The following is a 27,371-nucleotide window of genomic DNA, read 5'->3' as shown; positions in this document are numbered from 1 at the left end:
ATATTGGCACGGATTTAACCCCCACTCACAGCGCGACGTACATACATACATACATACATACATACATACATATTCTAGAATACCCGATGCGTTAAAATCGGGCCACCATCTAGTAGATATGTAATAGCAAGGCCGATGTTTATGAATGAACGTTTAATTTAAAAAAATGGGAAAAAACACGGCGTGGGCTCCCGCGCAATTTTCTGCGCCAGAGGGGGAAAGCCAATGGCCGGGGGCCAATATTTGTAGCATGGGAAGGGGGTAATACCTATGGCCCCTCTCTAGGCTATGAATATCAGCCCACAGCTGTCTGCGTAGCCTTTACTGGCTATAAAGATAGGGGGACCCCCCCAAAAAAGACATGGGGTCCCCCTATATTTTATAGCCAGAAAGGCTATGCAGACAGTTGCGGGCTGATATTCATAGCCTAGAGAAGGGCCCTGGATATTGCCCCCCCCCCCCGGCTACAAATACCAGCTCTCAGCCACCCCAGAAATGGTGCATCTATAAGATGCGCCAATTCCGGCACTTAGCCCCTCTCTTCCCACTCCCGTGTAGTGGTGGGATATGGGGTAATAAGGGGTTAATGTCACCTTGCTATTGTGAGGTGACATTAAGCTGGGTTAATAATGGAGAGGCGTCAATAAGACGCCTATCCATTATTAATCCTAGAGTAGTGAAAGAGTTAAAAAACAAAATAAAGACACAGCCAGAAAAAAGTATTTTATTATTCTTAATTTAACCATACTTACCATACTCGATCACCTGCAAAAAATTAAAAATAATAAGCCGTATACTACCTGTCCGCCATAGTCCAATTAATAACGAGTTTCCCACGACGATCTCCCCTATAGAACAGTGACATCTGGTGATGTCACTGCTCTATAGGACCCTCAGTGACACACTAACAGGAGACAATGGCTCCTGCAGTGTATCACTGAGGTTACCTCAGTTCAGGGTCTCACTTTATGGCATTGCTGCATGGGAACTTTCTCACACATCAGTGCCACAAGTGAGAATAGGGACTATTTTTTATATTGGCGGAGGAATACAGTGCGGAAGGATACCTTCCTTCATTGTATTCATGGAGCCCCTGGAGAGCGGTCGCATCAACTGATGCTGCTGCTCTCCACGGGAGATCATCGTGGGACACTCGTTTTAATTGGATTTCTGCGGATCAGGGAGTATAGTGTTTGTTTATTATTTTAGTATTTTTTTACAGGTGACACTGGCTTCGGGGATCAAAGTGACAAGTGATGGTGAGTATGTAATCTATGTTTAATGTACTGTATGTCTATATGTATGTACTGTATGTATGTGTTGTATGAAGAAAGGAAGGGAATATCCAGCACATCCATCCAGTGTAAGTAAAATATCCAAAATGTATTAGAACATTTTAAAAGTGATTAAAAGAAGAGAGAGAGACCCTCTCTGCCTGCTGCGTTTCTGGCGCACCACGGCGCCCTTAGTCATCCTATGACTAAGGGCGCCATGGTGCGCCAGAAACGCATCAGGCAGAGAGGGTCTCTCTCTCTCTTTTAATCCCTTTTAAAATGTTCTAATAAATTTTGGATATTTTACTTACACTGGATGGATGTCCTGGATATTCCCTTCCTTTCTTTCTACTTCAGCTGAAATCACCAGCAGGTACGGCACCCACCAGCTACATTTATTTGCAACGGCTTACAGATGCATGTCTCAGCGTGTCAAGCTCCAACCCTTCCCTCTCCCCCCTCCTTTCTTTCTTGAATGTCTATGTGTTTTATGGTGTATGTTGCATGTTGTATGGTGCATGGTGCATGTCGTATGTTGCATGTCACAAGTTGTCTCATGTTGCATGTCGCATGTTGTTGCATGTTGCATGTTGTCGCATGTTGCATGTCGCATGTGGTTGCATGTTGTCGCATGTCGCATGTTGTTGCATGTTGTCGCATGTTGCATGTTCTCGCATGTTGTCGCATGTTGCATGTTGTAGCATGTCGCATGTCGCATGTTGTTGCATGTTGATGCATGTTGTCACATGTTGCATGTCGCATGTTGTCGCATGTTGTATGTCGCATGTTGTCGCATGTAATCGCATGTCGTCGCATGTTGCATGTCGTCGCATGTTGCATGTCGTCGCATGTTGCATGTTGTATGGTGTATGTTGTGTGGTGTATGTGCACACAATGTAGACGAGTCTGACACTGCTACATCTGGATGCCTGACATCTAGATGTAGCAGAGCCGGTAGATGATCGCCGGAGATAACTCTCCAGCGATCACCTACACTACAGCGTTCTCGCAAACAGCTGATCAGCTGTTTGCGAGAACGCTGTAGTGTAGGTGATCGCTGGAACCAGACTAGTGACCGGAGATAAGTTCCGGTCACGTGCACGGCAGTTCTCACGATAACATAAGTTATCGCGAGAACTGCAGTGGATGAGGGACTTCCGGCGGCGGGACAGGTGAGCCGGCAGACATGCGTAGTAAGCTGCATTTACGCAGTTTCTACGCATGTGACTAATCATTAGATACGATTTTATCGCATCTAATGATAGTCTATGGTAAATTTACGGCGCAGCAATGGAGCGTCGCCGCATTGTAAACAGACATGCTGCATTCTGAAAAGACGCGCCGCATGTCCGTTTACGCGGGTCTGCCGCCTGCATGTTTTACCGCATAGTGGAGAGGATTTCATGAAATCCCCTCCACTATGCTGTAACATCTGGACGCTGCGTGTTTGCGTCAAACACGCAACGTTTCCTGAATGTGGAAACATACCCTAATACTTGTTTACTGGCAGTATAAATCTATTTAGATTTTTTAGAATGTATGTATGGAAGGGATAGGAAGAATATGAATTTGATGGTACATGGTTTGACTTACTGTACTATCCAAACCGAGAGTAATCATCATCAGGAAAAATATAATAGCAAAGAAAGTTGATCCGACCATGTTAGCAATTGCTTCTGGATATGTTATAAATAGAAGGCTAGGTCCTATCAAGAAAACATACAAAATAATGCAAAGCATATTAAAACCATGTTCTCACTTCATAGTTGTTAAATAGCACATTGTGCTGTAAGTCATGATAAATAAAGGTCCCACTTTCGAGTATTATTAATTATATAGCTACATATTATACATGAAAAATCCATCATATTTGCAATTTTTCTATCTAACCTTTATGTTGCTTTTATTTTTTCAGCTTGTTTTTACTTTGTTTGTGTAAAGCCAGCACTGATTGGCTGCAGGGATTGAGTGACATAATGATGTCACTCAATCCCTGGGAGAGACAGCACAGACACCACTGGAATGGCGCCGGCACCAGAGGCGAGTATATGTATCATTTTGGGGGGAAACATAGGCATTCAGTAGGAGTTGCCCAATTAGTGGACAACCCCATTGAAACCTGGAAACTGTTAACAAGTTGGTGTTGACAGTTCTGATATTTTATCATATGTCTCTATTTATATATTTCAGTACATAATATACCAGCTTAAAATTAGAGTCACTAAGGTATCATACACACAAAAACAATAACATTAAAGACCACAATACATAAAGTTACATATAGATGTCTTTCTTAAAGGGTATTTCAAAACTAAAGCAGCAGTGCGAAATAGGTATAACATTCACAATGTCTGAGCAATAATATAACCAGAATATATTATTGTATAACTATTCTTGTGGAGCATAACACTTGTAATAATGTAATTTATCGCAGAATACAGACTCACAACTGAATCTAAAAGTGCTAATGTGTCATAATCCATCATATTCTATGTTAAGCTGGTAGCTCGCATGCTTTCTCAGTGCTGTTCTATTCACTGCGCTCTCTGCTCTGCACCTCACATTCTCAGGCCATCACAGTGAACTCCCTCTTGCACCAATCCCGGCACTGCTGCATCTTTCTCTTACTGAGACTCTCCACCTGCCTATAGAAAGGCGAGGCCAGACTCTGCAGGAATTTAACTCTGCAGAGTTTATCTTCCCTGGCCTATCCTCCTCTAGGGTATATATTAGGCAGCTCCGCCCTCCACTCCAAGCTTGAACTTATGTTTCCTAGTGTAGTTTGTCTCCTAGTATCCTGGGGTTGTGGTAGAGAGAGGTTGGTTATACTTAATACACATGGCCATAACACTAATTATCTCATGGTCTTGTGATATAGATGATGTACTTTTATCACTACTTTCAACTTTAATTGTGTTCTAATGAAAAATATTCTCTCCAAGCACTTGCCCATCCTCCTCACCAATAGGGATCATAAACAACATCTCAGTAAATATACACTTGTCACAGGTCACTGAATTTGGGGGACATGCTGATCAATAGTCATTATGTCCCTCCAAAAAGTCGTTTCTTGTTTGGAGGTAGAGGTCTGCCATGGGGTTCATTCCCTGTGGTAGATGTTCTGCCTACAGACATACAGTATTTCAAGGACTATGGAATGTTATAATTCGCTAGGCGACAAGGCCTTAAAAATCATTCATCACATTCCATGTGACACACAAGCGGTCATATATTATGCCATTTGCCTTTGTGGCCTAATTTATATAATTATGACCACTAGAATCCTCAGGTTGCGTGTCCAAGAGCATGTGAGAGACATTAGAAATGCAGCCAAATTGTCATGATTTTGAGAAGTTAAACACAATTCCGAGACACTTTTATAACCATCATAATTGTAATCCAAAAGTTTTTTGTGTATTGTGTTTTTTGTGTATTGTGATGGTATTACAGTAAGTGTAAACTTCTCCTAAAAGAGACACTTTGGATAGTTACTCTTACATACAGTCGCATAATATGGCCTTAATGAAGCAGTCAGTTTCAAGTATTTTCTTTAATTTTTCACAATTTTAATAATTATGGAGCCTTTAATTTTATTCTTTATTTATTTATTTTTTTAAATATTCATTTATAACAGTCTGCAAACAAGATAAGAATCAGTAACATACATCGCATATAAAGAAAAGGAAGGGCATAACAATATCCAGAAAGTGTAGCTTGAAAGAAGACGGGGTTATTCAGTATAACAATCAATCCCAACCCCAACTCCCCCCCCCCAGGCACGTCTGAAACCCTGCAGGTTTAATTAGGTAAGCCTAATAGGTGTGTTACCAGATATAAGCTCTCTCATATACCAATCGGTGAATTAAAAGCAACCATGTAATGCTTGACAAACTGATAGTGGCTGCAGATCAATAAAGGAGGACCATGTGAGGAAAAAAACGTTCCGTATGACTTTCTTTATGAAGTATGGACTCAATCCAATCCATTTCAAACAAATATGTTACTTTCGAAGAAATTAGATTTAGTGGAGGGGTTGCATCCTGTTCCCACAGATGCAGAATACTCTTGCGGGTAACAGCCACCCAGATAGTTAAAACATGAGCAGAGAGTCTGAGTAGTTGATCCCATGGGAAAATATTAAATAACGCCCATTCCGGAGGTAATGTAAAGCGAATGCTGAAGGTGTTGGTGAGATGGCGAAGAAGCATATCCCAAACTTCCTGTATCTTCGGACAATCCCAGAGACAATGAAAGATGTCAGCTGGAAGGTGTAAACATTTGGGACAAGAGGGATTAGCCGAGACATCCTAGATTTGACCTCTGGGGAAATGTAAGCCCTATGGAAAATCATGAGGGCCATAGTTGAGTAGCTGCTATATGGCAATAAAGAGTTTAAATGTAGAGTGGCTTTCAAAAGATCAGTCAGTCTATAATTAGATAGTTGTGATACCCATCTGCCCGGGCCTGGTGAAGAATCTGACCATGAAATAGAAGGTTTGATTGATTTATAGATAAGACTTAGCGAATAAACTCTTGCACGAGCGCCAAGGGAGATCAGATGGAGAGGACAGGTTCTGACACTGTCTGGTATGCCTCGGAAAACCGAGTCAACGTAATGCTTAATCTGAGTAGCAATGAAAATATTACTCACTAAGATTGGATATTTGGAGAAAATACCCTCCAGAGAAAGAGGACATTGAGTAGTTGTCAGAAGATCGAAGACCAGTCTGCACCCTCTCTCCCCCCAGCACTCGGTAAGTTGGGAGTGGTCTGCCTTGTAAAAATAAAGGGTTACCTTGAGAGGGAAAGAAAACTGAGGTATAAGGGTCTAGTCCGCTGATCCTTCTAAGCATGACGCCATGCCAATATCACGGACCATAGCAGAGGATTATCCCTGATTGCAGTGGGAACTCTATTTTGTTGTAAATGGAGTAAGGCAGGAAGACTGATCGGTCCAGACATTGCTTCATCTAATGGGGTGTTGGTAAATTTAGTATGGGCCCAAATCCAATCAAGAGAATGTCTGAAAATGACTGCAACGCTATACAATCTTAAATTTGCAAAATTGAGGCCCCCCAAAGATTTGGCCTGTCGCAATTTAAAAATACTGATCCTAGATCTCCCCCTCGAACCCTATTCTTTATTTATTTTTGTTTTTTCTTGTATATTGTTTTTTAAGGTTCCTCTGATTATATTGCTTTTCAGTGCATGAGTCTCACTATTTTGATGTGAACATGGGAGTGTTTTTGCGGAAATGAATTTGTTCAGCACCCTTTTATCCCAAATTGATGGCCTATTTATGTCTCCATTTTTATTTATTATTATTGTTTTTCATTTCTTTATTCCTTTTCTGTTTATTTTTCTTTCATCTTTTTAATTTTTCATTATTTTTTTATTTTAATTTTTACATTTTATTTTTTTATGTTTCATTTACTTGATTCACTTACTAGGTTTCAATTGCCACTATACACTTTATTATTTATTATGGTGAAATGTAACGCCGTTATGACTTCTGGACGTATAGGTACGCCATAGGTCGCCTCCCTCCCTTTGATGCGAGCTTTGGCGCTGAGGCTGCATCTTTTCAGGCACACGACATGTGTTCCTAATAGCTGCTGGTGGGGTTGCGATCCACCAGCTGCATTTAACTTGCGTTTACTGGAAGCATGTCTCAAACCCCGACCATTGGTGCCCTGTCACATGATCATGGGACGACGATGGGTTGGCATGAGAGCCGTGGGTCTGCAGAAGACCCCGTGCCTGTCATTACAGATCTCTTATGGACGCCGGCCCTTAGCAAGCGTTTATATGAGATAATAATTTCTTTTACACATAGAAGGATTGAAGAGATGTTATGGGTAGCACAAGCAATCAGATGATCACAGCTTCAAGTCTCCTAAGGAGACTATTGAAGCAAGTAAAAAGTGTAAAAAAAAATAAAAAAAATAAAAAAGTTCAAATCACCCCCCTCGTATTGCAAAAAACATGCCCTCACATGGCCATATTATCTGAAAAATAACAATAGCCCTGGGAAGAAGGGGAGCAAAAACGAAAACGCAGAAATGGAAAATCCCAAGGTAGTGAAGGGGTTAATATTATTTCTTTTGTCCATCTACTATATAATTGTCTAAGGGTCACTTCCGTCTGTCCTTCTGTCTGTCTGTCATGGAAATCCCAAGTCGCTGATTGGTCGTGGCTGTTTTGCCGCGACCAATCAGCGACAGGCACAGTCTAGCGGCAAAATGGCCGCTCCTTCCTCCCCGCAGTCAGTGCCTGCTCCATACTCCCCTCCAGTCAGCGCTCACACAGGGTTAATGGCAGCACTAAACGGACCGCGTTATGCCGCGGTGTAACGCACTCCGTTAACACTGCTATTAACCCTGTGTGACCAACTTTTTATTATTGATGCTGTCTATGCAGCATCAGTAGTAAAAAGATCTAATGTTAAAAATAATAAAAAAAATAAAATAAAAAATCATTATATACTCGCCTTCTGTCGGCCCTCGGATGCAGCCCAGGCCTTTCCCGCTACTCGCGGCGCTCGGGTCCATGCATTGCGGTCTCGTGAGATGATGAGGTGCGGTCTGCGAGACCAATACGTCATCATCTCGCGAGACCGCAATGCACTCTTGGGAGCGACTGGCACAGTCCAGCCATGAAATGGCCGCTCCCTACTCCCCTGCACTCAGTGCCCCCTCCATACTCCCCCCCCCAGTCAGTGCCCGCCACCCACAACGCGTTGTAGCAGTCCGATAAACCGACTGCATTACTCCGTGGCATAACACGGTGTAACGCAGTCTGTTAACGCTGCTATTAACCCTATGTGACCAACTTTTTACTTTTTTTTAGAAAAAAAGATATAATGTTAAAAATAATAAAAAATAAAAAATCATTACATTCTCACCTTCCGTCACTTCCGCAGCAGCTTTTCCTGCAGCTCGTGATGCTCCGCTCCCACCGCTTCGCTGATTGGTCGCGCCGGCTGGCCTCGACCAATCAGCGACATTGCCGCAGGATTTAAATCCCGCTTCCCAGCCGGCGCGACCAATCAGCGACATTGGCGTGGGATTTAAATCACGAAGCGCGATTTAAATCCCGCGGCAATGTCGCTGATTGGTCACGCTGGCTGGGCGCGACCAATCAGCGACATTGCCGTGGGATTTAAATCACGCTTCGCTGATTGGTCACGCTGGCTGGGCGCGACCAATCGACGAAGCGTGATTTAAATCCCGCGGCAATGTCGCTGATTGGTCACGCTGGCTGGGCCCGACCAATCAGCGAAGCGTGATTTAAATCCCGCGCCAATGTCGCTGATTGGTCGTGCTCAGCCGGCGTGACCAAATCAGGGAAGCGGGATTTAAATCCCGCGCCAATGTCGCTGATTGGTCGCGCCAGCTGGGCGAGAGCAATCAGGGAAGCGGGATTTAAATCCCGTGGCAATGTCGCTGCGACAGGCGTAGTCCGGCCGCGAATAGGCGCGGGATTTGAACCATGCTTCAGGCCGGACTGCGCCTGTCTCTGATTGCCGGCGCGCCGCGACCAATCAGCGAAGCGTGATTATCCTGCAGCTCGCGATGCTCCGGTCCCACCGCTTCGCTGATTGGTCGAGGCCAGCAGGCGCGACCAATCAGCGACATTGCCGCAGGATTTAAATCCCGCTTCCCTGATTGGTCGCGCCCAGCCGGTGCGACCAATCAGCGACATTGGCACGGGATTCAGTCAGTGCCCGCTCCATAATCCCCTCCAGTCAGCCCTCACACAGGGTTAATTGCAGCGTTAACGGTCCGTGTTATGCTGCGGTGTAACGCACTCCGTTAACGCAACTATTAACCCTGTGTGAGCAACTTTTTCCTATTGATGCTGCGTATGCAGCATCAGTAGTAAAAAGATCTAATGTTACAAATAATAATAATAAAAAAAGGTTATTCTCACCTTCCGACGTCACGCGCTGTCCTCGGCAGTGCAAGCAGCAGGTTCCGGTGCCAAGGATGCTATGCGAGAAGGACCTGCCATGACGTCACGGTCATGTGACCGCAACATCATCACAGGTCCTGCGCTCATACCAACCCTGGGACTGGAAGCTGCCGCGTGCACCGCACACAGGCGCCAGGACTTCAAGGGGCCTTCGGAAGGTGAGTATATGTTTATTTTTTATTTTAAGTATTTTTTAACCACGCATATAGTGCCCACATTGCTATATACTACGTGGGATGTGTTACATTCTGCGTGGGCTGTTATATACTACATCTCTGTGCTATATACTATGTAGCTGGGCAATATACAACGTGACTGTGCAATATACAACATGACTGTCCAATATACTACTTGGCTGTGCAATATACTACGTGCTCTGTGTTATATACTACGTAGCTGTGCAATATACTATTTGGCTGTGTCGGTTCTGTTATATACTAAGTCGACTGTGCAATATACTACGTGGCTCTGTTATATACTACGTGGCTGTGAAATATACTACGTAGCTATGCAATATACTGCGTGCCTCTACAATATACTACGTAGCTCTGCTATATACTACGTCGCTGACCAATATACTACATAGCTGTGCAATACACTACGTAGCTGTGCAATACACTATGTGGCTATGTTATATACTACATGGCTCTGCTATATACTACGTGGCTGACCAGTATACTACGTGCCTGTGCAATACACTACGTAGCTGTGCAATACACTACGTGACTGTGTTATATACTACATGGCTGTGCAATATACTACGTGGCTCTACAATATACTACGTGGCTGTGTAATATACTACGTAGCTCTGCTATATACTACGTCGGTTGTGTTATATACTACGTCACTGTGCAATACAGTATAGTACGTAGCCTGTGCTATATACTACCTACATATTCTAGAATACCCGATATGTTACAATCGGGCCATCATCTAGTTATTGTTATATTTACTTTAGCCTATTGGCTTAGTATTCTATTTTAGTATCACAATGTTCATTTAATCTTTTTTCTGCTACTTATTCACATATTCAGCATAGGCACGGTGCATGCATGCACTGCCCTGACTTCCTGCTGTGGCATGGTTATAGCTTGTTGCTGTGGTGATGTGGGCAATGGCACCCGTCCTCTTTCCCATCATGCATGTCGCATGCTGCCTGTGTCATTGGGGCGGTGCATCATTTGCAGCAAGGCACTGATTTGCTGTCCTCCCATTCCATGCTGAGATGTCCCAGCAAGTGGTACCTGACCCTCCCTGATAGCGTGGTTTTCTTGTTGCCATGGTGATGTGTTGGTGGACCACGCCCCCTTCCCATCATGCGTGACGCATGCTACCAGTGCAGTAATGGAGGATCAGGCTCCACATGTGTTCTGATCCTGGATTATTATTGGCTCACCTTTATAAAGTGCCCAAATTTTACTGTCATGCCTCTTGACGAAGCCCAGTGTGGTGAAACGAGTGTTGAGGCGCTTGTGCATCCTTCTTTCTCCCTTATTCCATTATACTGGCCCATAATGCACTGCCACCAAGTGCAACTTCAGGGTATCATCCACTGGACAGGTGATTACTTGCTGATAGGTAGGTTTTGGAAAATGCTGGGACTCACAATGATCGGCAGAATGGAAAACTTTTATCCTGACGGGGAACGATTATCCCTATTACAAAATGAAACAGCAGGTTGGATGACCAATTGCTGCTCAAAATAGAGAGTGTATGGGGCGTCAGGTCAAGCATGCGCACTGCTGCTCCATTCTAACGGGTATAAAAGTTCTCTGATCTGCCTATTGGTGTGGGTCACAGCAGTCACACCTCATTGATCATTGAGTTATCAACTATCCTGTAGATACGTGATAACTTGATTTCACTGAATAACACCTATATGATTGCTAAATTCAATGCGATGATTATTTTAAAGTATTGTCAGGTTGCCATGTCAGCTGGATTATTGTTGGGGGTATTCAAATATAAAATCCATTATTCTTGCAATATTAATAACTAAAATCAATATAATACAAGTTTAGAAACACAGAAGACTGATTGCCTACCTTTGTCCTTTGCAACATCTTCCACTTCAACATCACGCATTTCGGCCATATAACCCAGCACTGTAAAGATTACAAATCCGGAAAGGAAGCTGGTCAAGCAGTTGACCACACTGGTGATAATAGCATCCCTGAAAGGTAATAAAAATACATACAAGGTCTGATTACTGTCAATCTAATACTACAAGTAGTTTTGATATCAATTATTTTACTAAACCACTAAAGGACCCATAAAGAAAATATACATCATGGGTGGCTGCCTGTTAATTCTCCATGACATACCGAACATTTTTGTCATAGAGATCTTGCATACATTTAATTGTTATTCTTGTGCCTGTACTGACCAGACTAGAAATATGACTACATGTAACTTGCACAGTCAACACTAAAATAAAAAACAACGCCAGAATTGCTGTTTTTAAGTCACTTTGCTTCCCCAAAAACAGAATGAGAAAGGTTCCAAATGTTCTACCAATGTAAATGTCAATTCAAAGAAAAAATAAACCAGTTATGGCTCTTGGAATGTGAGGGCAGAAAATAAAAAAATATAAAATGGATAGGTCCTTATGTGCCCCAAACAGGCAGACTGTTAAGGGGTTATGTGGTTGAAACACAAAGAAACTATTTTTTAGATAAGTCCTTTGTTCTAAGCCTGTTTTTCACTACATAAAGGATCTGTGTACTTTAGAAAATAGATATTAATACTTAAAAACAGTGGACACCACTGATAACTAAAAACAGTGTGCTGCCAATTTGTATAACAGAGACAAGCGTGACAAAAAAAGAAAAGCCTGATTTTGTATTTAAGCCTTTCTTTTTGTGTCACTTTAGAAAATAGATGTTATTATAATAAAAGGAGTTTATCTAGAAGTACTGAAGCGATTACACATCAAAGTATCAGCCTGCAAGTTGGGATGTGGTTGCAACTTCATCTTCCAGTGAGATCACAAAACCCTCAGTGCTAATGTGGCACCCCAGGAGTCCAGTTTCCACAGTGGCATTGCCTTACAGGGGGTGATGCCATGCCTGGAAGCAAGAAGGGATTCCCTTAGCAGGTACGCTGGCATACGACACCTTTCCTGACTTCAGACCAGAAGGGGGAGCTCTAACCCGGTTTTCAAGGGAACTTCCCTATAAGTTCTGAAGGCGGAGTTAGTCAGTTCAGTGTGAGACACTGAAGGGAGAGGAAGCATGTGAGGAGAGCCTGAGAGTGGATCTGCGACTGAGCTTACCCCAGGATTGAGCGCAACAGAGCGGACACCGGAGTCAGTGGTTGTGTGGGAACTACAGGCCCCGCAGCTAAATCCGGAGGATAGGAGATTGCAGGTCTCCTGGCCAAAACTGACACCCGAAGGCACAGCCATATACCAGAGCCCGGAGTCACCACGAGGAAGTGACACCTGGAAAAGGCTCAAGCTGCCTGCCATGCGAGTAGCGTTTCACTAGTGGACAGACAGAGAGGGACTTGAGGAGAACTACAAGCATCAGGAACCCAGAAAGTAGCACAGTAGGGAGACTTCCAACCCCACCTAGCTAGGGAAATTCTGAACTGCTTCCACCCTGCCCGGATATCTAATGCCACCTGTTACCTGTGCTCTGGACTGCACCTACAATTAAAGGTAAACAAACTACAGTCCCTGTGTCCTCAAATTACTCTTGCACCCCAACGTCCACAACCCCTCATAGACTGTTCTGGTAGCCATGGGGCCCCACTTCACCTGTGGGGAGTCACACCATCTCAGCTGCAACACCACCGGCCCCAGCGGTCCCCTTAAGCAGCGTCGGCCATCTCTAGCGATACACCGCAGGTGGCGTCCCCTACAAACATTTCCCTCATCCCTTTTATTGCGCGCTAAGGGACACGGACCGGGTCACTGCTGCCGTGACCACACCTTTAAGAGCCGTCCAACCCGCTTCCAAGTACCCCAGGGCCCTAGCGGGTGTTGCATTTCCATTTCTTATAGACAACAAAGTGAAAGTGTTACAATAGACATCTTGTAGTCTGAATCCTAAAACTTGGAGGAGAGGGTAACAGTGTGTGGCAAATATTGCAAATTGACAACCTGTCAGAAAGTTGCATGACCAGCTAGAAAGCTAGAAAATGTCTATGATGATCTCGAGCAATGAAGAGAGAAAGGTGTGCCACAGTGACAGCCTACCAAAGGATCTTCTGGAGATGGCAGATCAATAGAGAGAGAGAGTTCTGCAGAGGTAACCCCATAAAAGACAGAGACTGGTTAGAGTCCTGGTATAAGCTGTTGTCAAACCAGCTAATGACCACATTTCCCTGATACGTGTATCATCCAGGAGTCCTCCATGAGAATTGACCAATAAATTTAAAATACAATTTTTGTTTTTGCACTGTAACCTCTCCAGCTATTAGGGTATGTGCAGACGTTCAGTAATTTGCAGCGCTTTGGACGCAGCACATGTCTGCTCCGTCCAAAGCGCTGCCGGCATTTGAACGCAGGTGATTCATTATAGTGTGAGGGTCAGGTGTCCACATACTTCTACTTCATACTTTTGTCCATATAGAATGTCTTTATACAGTAAAGTAGAACTTTACAGAACACTATAGCTTTATGTAAGAATGATTGGAAATAAAACTAATTAATTGCAGACTAATTGATATTATCAGATAATGTTGTGCTATCCTACCTGTAGCAGTTGTTGTTGAATGGATTATAACTTGCTAGAGCTAGAAGAACACCAAATCCAGGTCCCAACGAAAAAAAGATCTGAGCTGCGGCATCTATCCACACCTTGAGAACGAAACAACACAGTACTTACAGAATGCATACAGCAAAGCATGTTTTATGACTTAAAGACAGTTATGTGTGCGCTGCACCTTATCACTAACATGATTGTTAGATATTTAATGTATATATTGGTTACTGATTTTATTTATGCTATTGAATTATGCTGTTTAACGACTATGTACATCAGATTATTTTTTTTACTGCTCCTAAATGCAAGGTTAAGCAACTTTCTACGTAACCTTCATTAAAAAAAATTTGACCATTTTGTCGCTGAAGAGAGAATCTGTTAGGGTACTTTCACATTGGGTTCTGTGTCCCCCGTCGGGACATACGTCTGAAATCCTCCGCAAAACGGGATCCAAGTGCAGCGCCCCAGAGTCCTGGTCGTTGCAGTACTGATGCTCCGCCGCTAAGGGGGGTATTGGTACGTTTGATGGCACTGAAGGAGTTCACCTGACCAGGTATCACAGACACCAATACACTTCACAGTTTGGCCTCCAGGGGGAGCTAAGGGTGCTATGTATTAGGCCACACCTCACAATCTGGTAAAACTGGGGGTTAGATAGGAAGTTAGTGAGAAAGCTGACTGGGTTGGAACCAGGCAACATCCTGTGGCAGAGGGTGTTGCAGGGGAAGATTCAGGGTTGCCCCTGTCAGGGGTGGGATCCTGACAGAGGCCTAGTGAACAGAGAGAACGTTACGGGACCGCGCCTGCACTTCATTGCGGCGGTACCCCAAGAAAGGACAAGAAGCGAGGTTTATTGTGAAGAGTGAGAAACGAGATCAACTCAACAAGGAGATAACACCAGTAGGAGTCGTGCTGTAAGACCGAGGCAACATCCTACTGAGGCACGTAGCCGGTGGCCGAACGGGAAAAAGACCTCCAGGCCAAGATGCGGGTTAGGCAGACGGCTGAGGAGGACTGGGGCCCGCAGCGCCATGGAGTCATCAGCACCTTCCAGATGCAGGGAGGTTGGGGCTTCATCAAAGAGCCCGGTCTCGCTTTGGAGGTATTCGTGAACCGGCGGAATGTGGAGGCGCACCTCATCGAGGGACACCCAGGCCGGGATCTTTACCCGGGGGACCGCGTTCGGTACACCCGCCACTGGGGAAACAAAGGATGGTATGCTTTGCACGTGTTCAAATACAAGCCAGAAGTGACTGTGCCACCATCCGACGATTCTCCGGGACCGGCGGTCATTGCTCCGATCTCCCTGTGTGCCAAATGCCTGCGGACCATCACCCCGAGGAGAACTGTGAGTACACAGACCCCTATCCAGGGTGCGGACGCACTCTATGTGGTAGTAGGAGGTGGGCAGTACCCACGGAAACCACCTCCAGACTTAAGGCCCCGTCTCACATAGTGAGATCGCTAGCGAGATCGCTGCTGAGTCACTAGTTTTGTGACGCAACAGCGACCTCAGTAGCGATCTCGCTATGTGTGACACGTACCAGCGATCAGGCCCCTGCTGTGAGATCGCTGGTCATGTCGGAATGGCCTGGACCGTTTTTTGGTCATTGAGGTCCCGCTGACATCGCTGAATCGGTGTGTGTGACACCGATCCAGCGATGTCTTCACTGGTAACCAGGGTAAACATCGGGTTACTAAGCGCAGGGCCGCGCTTAGTAACCCGATGTTTACACCCTGGTTACCAGCGTAAATGTAAAAAAAACCAAACACTACATACTCACCATCTGATGTCCGTCAGGTCCCTTGCCGTCTGCTTCCTGCTCTGAGTGCCGCCGTACAGTGAGAGCGCAGCACAGCAGTGACGTCACCGCTGCGCTCTGCTCTCACTGTATGGCGGCTCAGTCAGAGCAGGAAGCAGACGGCAAGGGACCTGACGGACACCGAAAGGCGAGTATGTACTGTTTGTTTTTTTTGGTAACCAGGGTAAACATCGGGTTACTAAGCGCGGCCCTGCGCTTAGTAACCCGATGTTTACCCTGGTTACCCGGGTGCTGCAGGGGGACTTCGGCATCGTTGAAGACAGTTTCAACGATGCCGAAGTCGTTCCCCTGATCGTTGGTCGCTGGAGAGAGCTGTCTGTGTGACAGCTCCCCAGCGACCACACAACGACTTACCAACGATCACGGCCAGGTCATATCGCTGGTCGTGATCGTTGGTAAATCGCTATGTGAGACGGGGCCTTTAGAGGGATAAACCTCGATGCCACGAAAATGTAAATAGTTAATTGTTTACTTTCCTGCTGTTATTCTGCTGCTACAACCCGACTAGGGTTAACTTTTAAAGGGATCCCTTAGTTTACCCGGGATCCCTATTTTTCCCTTTTTGTTTTGCTTCCCGGTTATCACTGTTGAAAAGAACTGCTGGATCATGAACACTGCATGATTACAAACTTATTGTAAATAGTTTGCACCTTCTTAAAGGTGCTCCCTACTGGTTTTACAAGGAAAAGGACTCTTTGCGAAGAAACTGTTCCTGGAAACAGTACAGGAGTCCCTGCCTTACACGAGAAGTTGCACTACCTCCAAGAGACTTGGTCCCCTCTTAAAGGGAACGTTCACCAATAGCACTTAATGCATAATGTTGCCTTAAAAGAAGTAATGATAGTATTTATATGAAAAAGTTATATGTAGTTAGTTAGTTGCTTGTAGGAAATGTTTAACAATGTGTTAAAGAATGGGGACAGGAAGTGAACCCGTATGGGATAAATTGGTGAGTCCTCCTAGGAGCCATACAGAGATGGCTCAGCGATCTTGTGCTGAGAGAAGGTTGATAAGTCCTATACGTGTATAGAAAGAGAAAGGCAGTAGGCCCGGATGAGAATGGGGCAGTCCTGCAGAAGAGCGAGAGGCAGTAGGCCTGGGGCAGATAGACAGGCGGTCCTGCGAATGTAAAGTTGGAAAAATTAAGAAAAAGTTGATTAACATTGTAGTGTTTTATAGTAAGCCTTTAGTGGATTCAGCTTATACGTCCTTAGAGGCAAAGTTAAATTATTGTTCAGAAATTGCACTAAGTAGAATACCCGGCTGGGTAATAGAAGTTATTTATCGTATGTTATTTAAAGTATTTAACCATGTTTGTAACGTTCAAGTGTTCTCACCTCCCATAAAGGGAAGCTCTGTTCAAATTTACTTGTTTTTGCATTTCTGAAAATTGTATGTCTTTTTGCTGACATGTATTGTTGTTTTCTTCCCAGTCCAGGAGTACTGGATTTAACCGGGGGGAGTGCAGCGGCCCAGAGTCCTGGTCGTTGCAGTACTGATGCTCCGCCGCTAAGGGGGGTATTGGTACATTTGATGGCACTGAAGGAGTTCACCTGACCAGGTATCACAGACACCAATACACTTCACAGTCTGGCCTCCAGGGGGAGCTAAGGGTGCTATGTATTAGGCCACTCCTCACAATCTGGTAAAACTGGGGGTTAGATAGGAAGTTAGTGAGAAAGCTGACTGGGTTGGAACCAGGCAACATCCTGTGGCAGAGGGTGTTGCAGGGGAAGATTCAGGGGGGTCCCTGTCAGGGGTGGGATCCTGACAGAGGCCTAGCGAACAGAGAGAACGTTACGGGACCGCGCCTGCACTTCATTGCGGCGGTACCCCAAGAAAGGACAAGAAGCGAGGTTTATTGTGAAGAGTGAGAAACGAGATCAACGCAACAAGGAGAAAACACCAGTAGGAGTCGTGCTGTAAGACCGAGGCAACATCCTACTGAGGCGCGTAGCCGGTGGCCAGAAACGCCGAGGAAGTATTGAGCTCCAGGCCTTGGCTGTCTCACCCAAATCACCTAAGCAGACATAGGGGGCAACAGTTGGAGAGGGGCGACTCTAGGATCCCGGAAGAATTCCAGGCCTACCCGTCATACGGGTGCGTCCTAGCCATATCATCTGGGGGACGGAGAAGAAGATCAGAATCAGTTGTGAGGGAACTTCAGAAACAGACACAACAGTTGTGAGGACTATCCCGTGGTGCTAAGCAGGGAAGGACTATAACACACAAGCGCTAGAAGGTAGGCACAGATTTCCACCTGCAAAGGGAACTCTGGAAGTGCCATCGGACCGGCCGGTCTCAGACAGCCCTGTTAACCGTACTCCGGATTGAGGATCCTGAAGCCTTCAGTAAAGAGGTAAAGAGACTGCAACCTGGTGTCCTCGTTATTCACTGCGACCTGCACCACACGACATCATTCTCAACCTTCACTGGACGCCCCTCAGCAGGGTCACGGACCGGGTCTAGCCACCGTGACAATCCCAGAACCGAGACAGAGAGGCCCGGTACCGGGTACCCCTCGGCCCTGCGACAGTGGGGGCGCTCCACAAGCGTATGTCTCAAATGAGCCATAGACTTTTGATGATGCAAACAGAGCGAACATGCTCTCTGATGTGCCTCATTTTCGGCAGCATACGCCTACTGGAGGTGGATACTCACACGTAGTAAACTTCCTCTGGGTGTCTGCCTTAAGTAAGTGGACACATCTGGAAATTATGCACGTCAGAGAGCACATTTGCTCTGTCTGCATCATCACAGTCTATGGCCCCATCGGCACATATGTCCAGACCCTGTTTTATAGGGTATTTAGGACATATGTCCCGACGGGGACACGGAATGCAATGTGAAAGCACCCTCAGTCCTTTTTTTTTTTACCTCAGTGCTTTTAAAAAAACATTACAAATCAGTCAAATCTCCTACTCAGTCCTGATGTCTCTCTCTGTTCTCTGTTTTTATTCTCTCAGTGTTGGAGATAGCACTTGCACACAGCTCTCCACAATGTGGACGGGTACAATAATGCTGACTTGAACTCAGCAGTTCTTCCCTTTGAGCTACTCAGCTCACTGGACAGTTCTTTGATAACCCAAATACTAGTACCTGCGTTGTTTCTGATTGTCTCCACCCTGAGTTCCTGATTGGCTCCACCCTGTGATCGCCTCATTGAACACCCAACTTAAACATGGCATTACACTTCCTTTCTTGGGAGATTATTGAGCTCCCTGTTTTTCTTCTGATTGCAGTTCTGACTGGGGTATTTAGGTGTGCAGGAGGTTGGACCTCTGCCTGGTTCCTCCTGCCTTTCTGCCAAATCAACAAAGATAAGTGTCTGTTTTTTTTTCCTGTGGCACACATGCTGTGTGCTTCACAATTCAGTGCTCTTTGTGTTTTCTTGTCCAGCTTAGACTGTGTCAGTATTTTCTCAGTCTTGTTGGATTCTCTGGAGTGGCAGATATACATTCCATGTCTTTAGTTAGATTGTGGAACTTTTTGTATTATCTGCTGTGGATATTTTTGGAAGGGTTTTAATACTGACCGCCTAGTAATCTGTCCTATCCTTTCCAATTTAGCTAGAGTGGCCTCTTTTGCTAAATCCTGTTTTCTACCTGCATGTGTCTATTCTTCTCCTACTCACAGTCATTATTCGTGGGGGGCTGCCTATCCTTTGGGGGTCTGCTCTGAGGCAAGATAGCATTCCTATTTCCATCTATAGGGGTATTTAGTCCTCCGGCTGTGTCGAGGTGTCTAGGGTTTGTTAGGCACACCCCACGGCTATTTCTAGTTGCAGTGTTAGTAGGATTGAGCGACTTTTCATTTTTTGAGATCGGCCGATCTTATTGAAAAGTCGGGGTCGGGGATTGGCCAAAACACGAAACCCAATGCATTTCAATGGGGAAGCATACTTTTTTAATATTTGCTTCAGCGCGATAATGTTGAAAAGCCGGTAATTCAATTGCCGGCTTTTCATTTCTCCTGCCTAAACCCGACATGATATGAGACATGGTTTACATACAGTAAACCATCTCATATCCCCCTTTTTTTTGCATATTCCACACTACTAATGTTAGTAGTGTGTATGTGCAAACTTTCGGCGCTGTAGCTATTAAATTTAAAGGTTAAATCGCAGAAAAAATTGGCGTGGGCTCCCGCGCAATTTTCTCCGCCAGAGCGGTAAAGCCAGTGACTGACGGCAGATATTAATAGCCAGGAGAGGGTCCATGGTTATTGGCCCCCCCGAGGCTAAAAACATCTGCCCCCAGCCACCCCAGAAAAGGCACATCTGGAAGATGCGCCTATTCTGGCACTTGGCCACTCTCTTCCCACTCCCGTGTAGCGGTGGGATATGGGGTAATGAAGGGTTAATGCCACCTTGCTATTGTAAGGTGACATTAAGCCAGATTAATAATGGAGAGGCGTCAATTATGACACCTATCCATTATTAATCCAATTGTTTGAAAGGGTTAAAAAACACACACACACATGATTAAAAAGTATTTTAATGAAATAAACACACCGGTTGTTTTAATATTTTATTGCTCTCTCAATCCATTTGAAGACCCTCGCTTGGCAAAATAATAAACCCACAATATACATACCCTCTGATGAACTGTCACGTCCCATGAGGTAAATCCATCTGAAGGGGTTAAAATATTTTACAGGCAGGAGCTCTGCTATAATGCAGCTGTGCTCGTGCCTGTAAACCCCGGCGAATGAAGGAAATGTAGGTCAATGACCTATAGTTACCTTCAGTCGCGGTGATGCGCCCCCTGGTGGATGTCCTCATATGACCTGGAGCGTGGGAAAAAGTTTCCAGGCTGCAGTTCATGAGGACATCCAGCAGGGGGCGCATCACCGCCATTTGCGGTCAGTACAGGTTCCACCGACTCCAGAGAAAGTTTTCATGCGGCTCCAAGGTCACCAGATCATAACAGTACAACTGGCCCATAATGAGTTAAATGCATCTCAGAAGAAGGGAAGAAAGGTGTTGAGCCATTTTTTTTCTGCAGTCTGTTTTGTCTTTTCTTCCCTCTTTATTTATGGGTGGCTGAGGAGTCTTATGCCAGCATGGATGTTCAGGAATTAGCTTCTCGTGTAGACCAGCTTTCTGCTAGGGTACAGGGTATTTCTGATTATATTGTTCAGACTCCTGCTTTAGAGCCGAAGATTCCTACTCCTGATTTGTTTTTTGGTGATAGGTCCAAATTTTGGGGTTTTAAAAACAATTGTAAACTGTTTTTTGCTCTGAGACCGCGATCCTCCGGTGATTCCATTCAGCAGGTTAAAATTGTCATCTCCCTGCTGCGTGGCGATCCACAGGATTGGGCATTTTCCCTGGAATCTGGGAATCCGGTCTTGCTTAATGTAGATTCCTTTTTTCAGGCTTTAGGATTATTATATGATGAACCGAATTCTGTGGATCAAGCGGAGAAAACCTTGTTGGCCCTGTCTCAGGGTCAAGAGGCGGCAGAATTGTATTGTCAGAAATTCAGAAAATGGTCTGTGTTGACTAAATGGAATGATGATGCTTTGGCGGCAATTTTCAGAAAGGGTCTTTCTGAATCCGTTAAAGATGTTATGGTGGGGTTTCCCACGCCTTCCGGTCTGAGTGATTCTATGTCTCTGGCCATTCAGATTGATCGGCGATTGCGGGAGCGTCAAACTGTGCGCGCTGTGGCGTCGTCCTTAGAGCAAAGTCCTGAGCCAATGCAGTGTGATAGGATTTTGTCTAGAACGGAACGACAAGGATTCAGATGTCAGAATAGGTTGTGTTATTATTGTGGCGACGCTTCTCATGTCATTTCAGTCTGCCCTAAGCGGACAAAAAGGATCGCTGGTTCATTTGCTATCAGTACTGTACAACCTAAATTTCTGTTATCGGTGTCCTTGATCTGCTCATTGTCATCATTTTCTGTCATGGCGTTTATGGATTCAGGCGCCGCCTTGAACTTAATGGATTTTGAGTTTGCCAGGCGTTGTGGTTTTCCCTTGCAGCCTTTGCAGAACCCTATTCCTTTAAGGGGGATTGATGCTACACCTTTGGCTAAAAATAAGCCCCAGTCTTGGACACAGGTGACCATGCACATGGCGCCAGCCCATCAGGAAGATTGTCGATTTCTGGTGTTGCATAATTTGCATGATGTTATCGTGCTGGGTTTTCCGTGGTTGCAGGTACATAATCCTGTGTTGGATTGGAAATCTATGTCTGTGACTAGTTGGGGTTGTCAGGGGGTTCATAATGATGTTCCTTTGATGTCAATCTCCTCTTCTTCCTCTTCTGAAATTCCAGAGTTTTTGTCTGATTTTCAGGATGTATTCGATGAGCCCAAGTCCAGTTCCCTTCCACCGCACAGGGACTGTGATTGTGCTATTGACTTGATTCCAGGCAGTAAGTTTCCTAAGGGCCGACTTTTCAACCTGTCTGTGCCTGAACATAAAGCCATGCCGAGTTATGTTAAGGAGTCTTTGGAGAAAGGGCATATTCGGCCATCTTCTTCACTGTTGGGAGCAGGTTTTTTTTTTGTTGCTAAGAAGGATGGCTCCTTGAGACCTTGTATTGATTATCGCCTCTTGAATAAGATCACGGTCAAGTTTCAATATCCTTTACCTTTCCGATTTGTTTGCTAGGATTAAGGGGGCTAGTTGGTTTACGAAGATTGACCTTCGGGGGGCATATAATTTGGTTCGTATTAAGCAGGGTGATGAATGGAAAACTGCGTTTAATACGCCCGAAGGCCATTTTGAATACCTTGTGATGCCATTTGGGCTCACTAACACTCCATCTGTTTTTCAATCCTTCATGCATGATATCTTCCGGACTTATATTGATAAATTCTTGATTGTATATTTGGACGATATTTTGATTTTTTCCGATGATTGGAAGTCTCATGTGGAACAGGTCAGGATGATATTTCAGATCCTTCGTGACAATGCTTTGTTTGTGAAGGGGTGTAAGTGTCTCTTTGGGGTGCAGAAGGTTTCTTTTTTGGGCTTTATTTTTTCTCCCTCATCTATGGAGATGGATCCGGTTAAGGTTCAGGCCATTCATGATTGGATTCAACCCACATCCATGAAGAGCCTTCAGAAATTTTGGGGTTTTGCAAATTTTTATCGCCGGTTCATTGCTAACTTCTCCAGCGTGGTTAAACCCTTGACTGATTTGACGAAAAAAGGTGCTGATGTGGCGAATTGGTCCTCTGCGGCTGTCTCTGCCTTTCAGGAGCTTAAACGCCGATTTACTTCTGCTCCGGTGTTGCGCCAACCAGATGTTTCTCTTCCGTTTCAGGTTGAGATTGATGCTTCTGAGATTGGGGCAGGGGCCATTTTGTCTCAGAGGGATTCTGTTGGTTCTTTGATGAAACCGTGTGCCTTCTTCTCCCGCAAGTTTTCGCCTGCTGAACGCAATTATGATGTCGGCAATTGGGAGTTGTTGGCTATGAAGTGGGCATTTGAGGAGTGGCGACATTGGCTTGAGGGAGCTAAGCACCGTATTGTGGTCCTGACCGATCATAAGAATTTGATTTACCTCGAGTCTGCCAAGCGGCTGAGTCCTAGACAGGCTCGATGGTCCTTGTTTTTTTTCCCGTTTTGATTTTGTGGGTTCGTATCTTCCGGGTTCTAAGAATATTAAGGCTGATGCCATTTCTAGGAGTTTTTTGCCTGATTCTCCTGAGGTCCTTGAACCGGTCGGCATTCTGAAAGAAGGGGTGGTCCTTTCTGCCATTTCCCCTGATTTACGGCGGGTTCTTCAGGAATTTCAGGCTGATAGACCTGACCGCTGTCCTGTGGGGAAATTGTTTGTTCCTGACAGATGGACTAGTAGAGTGATTTCTGAGGTTCACTGTTCTGTATTGGCTGGTCATCCTGGTATTTTTGGTACCAGAGATTTTGTTGGTAGGTCCTTGGTGGCCTTCGTTGTCACGTGATGTGCGTTCTTTTGTGCAGTCCTGTGGGACTTGTGCGCGGGCCAAGCCTTGTTGTTCCCGTGCTAGTGGGTTACTTTTGCCATTGCCGGTCCCTGAGAGGCCCTGGACGCATATTTCTATGGATTTTATTTCTGATCTTCCGGTTTCCCAGAGGATGTCGGTTATCTGGGTTGTTTGTGACCGGTTTTCTAAGATGGTTCATTTGGTGCCTTTGCCTAAATTGCCTTCCTCTTCAGAGTTGGTTCCGTTGTTTTTTCAGCATGTGGTTCGTTTGCATGGTATTCCGGAGAATATTGTGTCCGACAGAGGTTCCCAGTTTGTTTCTAGGTTTTGGCGGGCCTTTTGTGCTAGGCTGGGCATTGATTTGTCTTTTTCTTCTGCATTTCATCCTCGTTTTTCTTCTGGGCAGGTTGAGCCTTCTGACTGTCCTGGTGTGGATTCTGTGGTTGACAGGTTGCAGCAGATTTGGGCTCATGTGGTGGACAATTTGGTGTTGTCTCAGGAGGAGGCTCAACGTTTTGCTAACCGTCGTCGGTGTGTTGGTTCCCGGCTTCGGGTTGGGGATTTGGTTTGGTTGTCTTCCCGTCATGTTCCTATGAAGGTCTCTTCCCCTAAGTTTAAGCCTCGGTTTATTGGTCCTTATAGGATTTCTGAGATTATTAATCCGGTGTCTTTTCGATTGGCGCTTCCGGCCTCTTTTGCTATCCATAATGTCTTCCATAGATCTTTATTGCGGAAATATGTGGTGCCCGTTGTTCCCTCTGTTGATCCTCCGGCCCCTGTTTTGGTTGATGGGGAGTTGGAGTATGTGGTTGAGAAGATTTTGGATTCTCGTTTTTCGAGGCGGAGGCTTCAGTACCTTGTCAAATGGAAGGGTTATGGCCAGGAGGATAATTCTTGGGTTTTTGCTTCTGATGTCCATGCTGCTGATCTGGTCCGTGCCTTTCATCTGGCTCGTCCTGATCGGCCTGGGGGCGCTGGTGAGGGTTCGGTGACCCCTCCTCAAGGGGAGGGTACTGTTGTGAATTCTGCTTTTGGGTTCCCTCCAGTGGTAGTAGGTGGTAATGCAGTTGTCTCTGGGTTGCAGTCCTGGTCAGGTGTGTCTGCTGATTGCAGTTCTGACTGGGGTATTTAGGTGTGCAGGATTCATTAGTCCTTGCCAGTTGTCAATTGTTGTTGGGAGGTGTTGGACCTCTGCCTGGTTCCTCCTGCCTTTCTGCCAAATCAGCAAAGATAAGTGTCTGTTTTTTTTTTCCTTTGGCACACATGCTGTGTGCTTCACAATTCAGTGCTCTTCTTTGTGTTTTCTTGTCCAGCTTAGACTGTGTCAGTATTTTCTCAGTCTTGTTGGATTCTCTGGAGTGGCAGATATACATTCCATGTCTTTAGTTAGATTGTGGAACTTTTTGTATTATCTGCTGTGGATATTTTTGGAAGGGTTTTAATACTGACCGCCTAGTAATCTGTCCTATCCTTTCCTATTTAGCTAGAGTGGCCTCTTTTGCTAAATCCTGTTTTCTACCTGCATGTGTCTATTCTTCTCCTACTCACAGTCATTATTCGTGGGGGGCTGCCTATCCTTTGGGGGTCTGCTCTGAGGCAAGATAGCATTCCTATTTCCATCTATAGGGGTATTTAGTCCTCCGGCTGTGTCGAGGTGTCTAGGGTTTGTTAGGCACACCCCACGGCTACTTCTAGTTGCGGTGTTAGTTCAGGATTTGCGGTCAGTACAGGTTCCACCGACTCCAGAGAAAGTTTTCATGCGGCTCCAAGGTCACCAGATCATAACAGTGAGGTATATGGGTAGCCAGACCCTCCCATCTCTCATAGCTACCTGTAACCCGGACCCAAATATACCAAACAATGCCTTATTGCTTTATGTGCATTCAAGAAAACACTCCGGGTTACATCACAGCGACAAGCCTTCTCTGTGATACATACCTCCCGTTGACTATACAACCTTTAGCCACGCTACATACCTCCCCCCTCTGCCTAAAGCCGTGGGGCTTGGCACTTGTCCTAAACTGACTAGAGACCCCTCTCAGTTGTTCCTGACAGTCAAACCGTCTGTCTAAGTCAGGGCCTGTTATTGAACCCTTTCGTTGGCATTCGTCATCCCTTTCCGTCACATCCTTTGATAACGATGACCCCTTGTCATCTCGTCTGCTACAGGATCTCCTGCTTAGGTCACTGAGCCCTGAGTTAACTGAGGAGTCACTATTTCTAGCTCTTCCAACTGACCACCTTCGGTTCTCTCTCGGTTGTTGATCTCTCCTATTGTCTTTGTTCGGAGAGCAGCTCTTCTCTTTACGTCTATATCCTCTGTTAACTTCAGCTTGAGGACTTCCAGGTTTTAGAGCACCTCTTCGCTTCTCTGGCAGCTGTTTATTAACTTGCAGTCTCTCAAGTCTCAGCTGTTCTACCTCCCTTAGGTATGCCATGCGATATTCCAGGAGCATGCGGATATTCCTAAGACTCTCTCTGGATCCGACAACCAGGAATGGAACCTGTTGTGATTCGGTTATTTGGCTCCCCCAGTGGTCGCTTGTGGTACTGGTGTCTTGTGAGCTTTTCACCTGTTTCTATCAGGATGTGGGAGTTTCCTATTTAGCCTTGTTCCTCAGTCATTCCAATGCCGGCCATCAATGTAACCAGAGTCTTTCTGTTGCATGTACCTGCTCCCAGTCTGCTGACCAGCTAAGTTGGACATTTCTGTCCTTAGTCTATTTTTGTATGTTTTGTCCAGTTTGCAGTTATGTGATTCTCTGCAGCTGGAAGCTCTTGTGGGCTGAAATTGCCACTCCGGTGCCATGAGTTGGCACATGAGTTTAAGGTAATTTCAGGATGGTTTTTGATAGGGTTTTGTAGCTGACTGCGAAGTCCACTATTGTATCCTTCTGCTATCTAGTTAGTGGGCCTCGCTGTGCTAAATCTGTTTTCATACTACGTTTGTCTTTTCACCTTAACTCACTGTTATTATATGTGGGGGGCTACTATCTCCTGTGGGGAATTTTCCTCTGGAGGCAAGCCAGGACTGTGTTTCATCTATTAGGGGTAGTTAGTCCTCCGGCTGGTGCGAGACGTCTAGCGAAAACGTAGGCACGTTCCCTGGCTACTATTAGTTGTGTGTATAGGTTTAGCATCGCGGTCAGCTCTAGTTTCCATCACCCGAGAGCTTGTCCGTTTTTCTATGTTTCTGATGTTCCCCTGCCATTGGGAACCATAACAGGAACCATCCCATCTTCACCCATGACCTGGTCCTCTTCATCAGCCGGTATCCTCAGTCTCTTCAGACCGGATTTATCCACCATCTCCTGCATCACTCTCCCAAGTTTCCCAATGACTTTCGCCACCAGACCTTTAGGTACTTGGACTGTGTCTTCCACTAAGCCCAGCCGACTAAGAGCTTTCCTTTCACACTCCAAACTTCGAACGGCTTCATCATTCTTCAAAATGATCTGCTTTGTACGGAGGCAGTGTAGGTGCATATCCCTCAGGACAGCGACCCGCTTCACTGTGACTTCCCTAGTCGACAGTATGACCAATTGCTGAGTCTCAGGCGCCCAGTGCACACTACACGCCTCTACAGCCTTTCTAAATGCCTCATGCACACCCTTCCTGGCGCACGCTTCTTGCATGTCTTCGGGTACTTCTATTATGCTCTTGAAA

The 27,371-nt window shown here is 45.4% G+C and overlaps 1 protein-coding gene across 1 annotated transcript in view; it reads right to left on the bottom strand.

The window, feature by feature from the left end:
* LOC143815864 (sodium-dependent serotonin transporter-like) overlaps window positions 1-27,371 on the bottom strand; it is a 110,662-nt gene that overhangs the window by 37,137 nt on the left and 46,154 nt on the right. Inside the window, exons 5-7 of the mRNA XM_077295560.1 lie at window positions 13,949-14,052; window positions 11,294-11,421; window positions 2,868-2,980 (exon numbers count right to left, since the gene is read on the bottom strand). Of these exons, the coding sequence (XP_077151675.1) occupies window positions 2,868-2,980; window positions 11,294-11,421; window positions 13,949-14,052 (345 nt within the window). The remainder of the gene's footprint in view (window positions 1-2,867; window positions 2,981-11,293; window positions 11,422-13,948; window positions 14,053-27,371) is intronic.

Source organism: Ranitomeya variabilis, chromosome 1 (genome assembly GCF_051348905.1).
Source record: "Ranitomeya variabilis isolate aRanVar5 chromosome 1, aRanVar5.hap1, whole genome shotgun sequence".
NCBI lineage: Eukaryota > Metazoa > Chordata > Amphibia > Anura > Dendrobatidae > Ranitomeya > Ranitomeya variabilis.
This window is presented reverse-complemented; position numbering and strand designations above follow the sequence as displayed.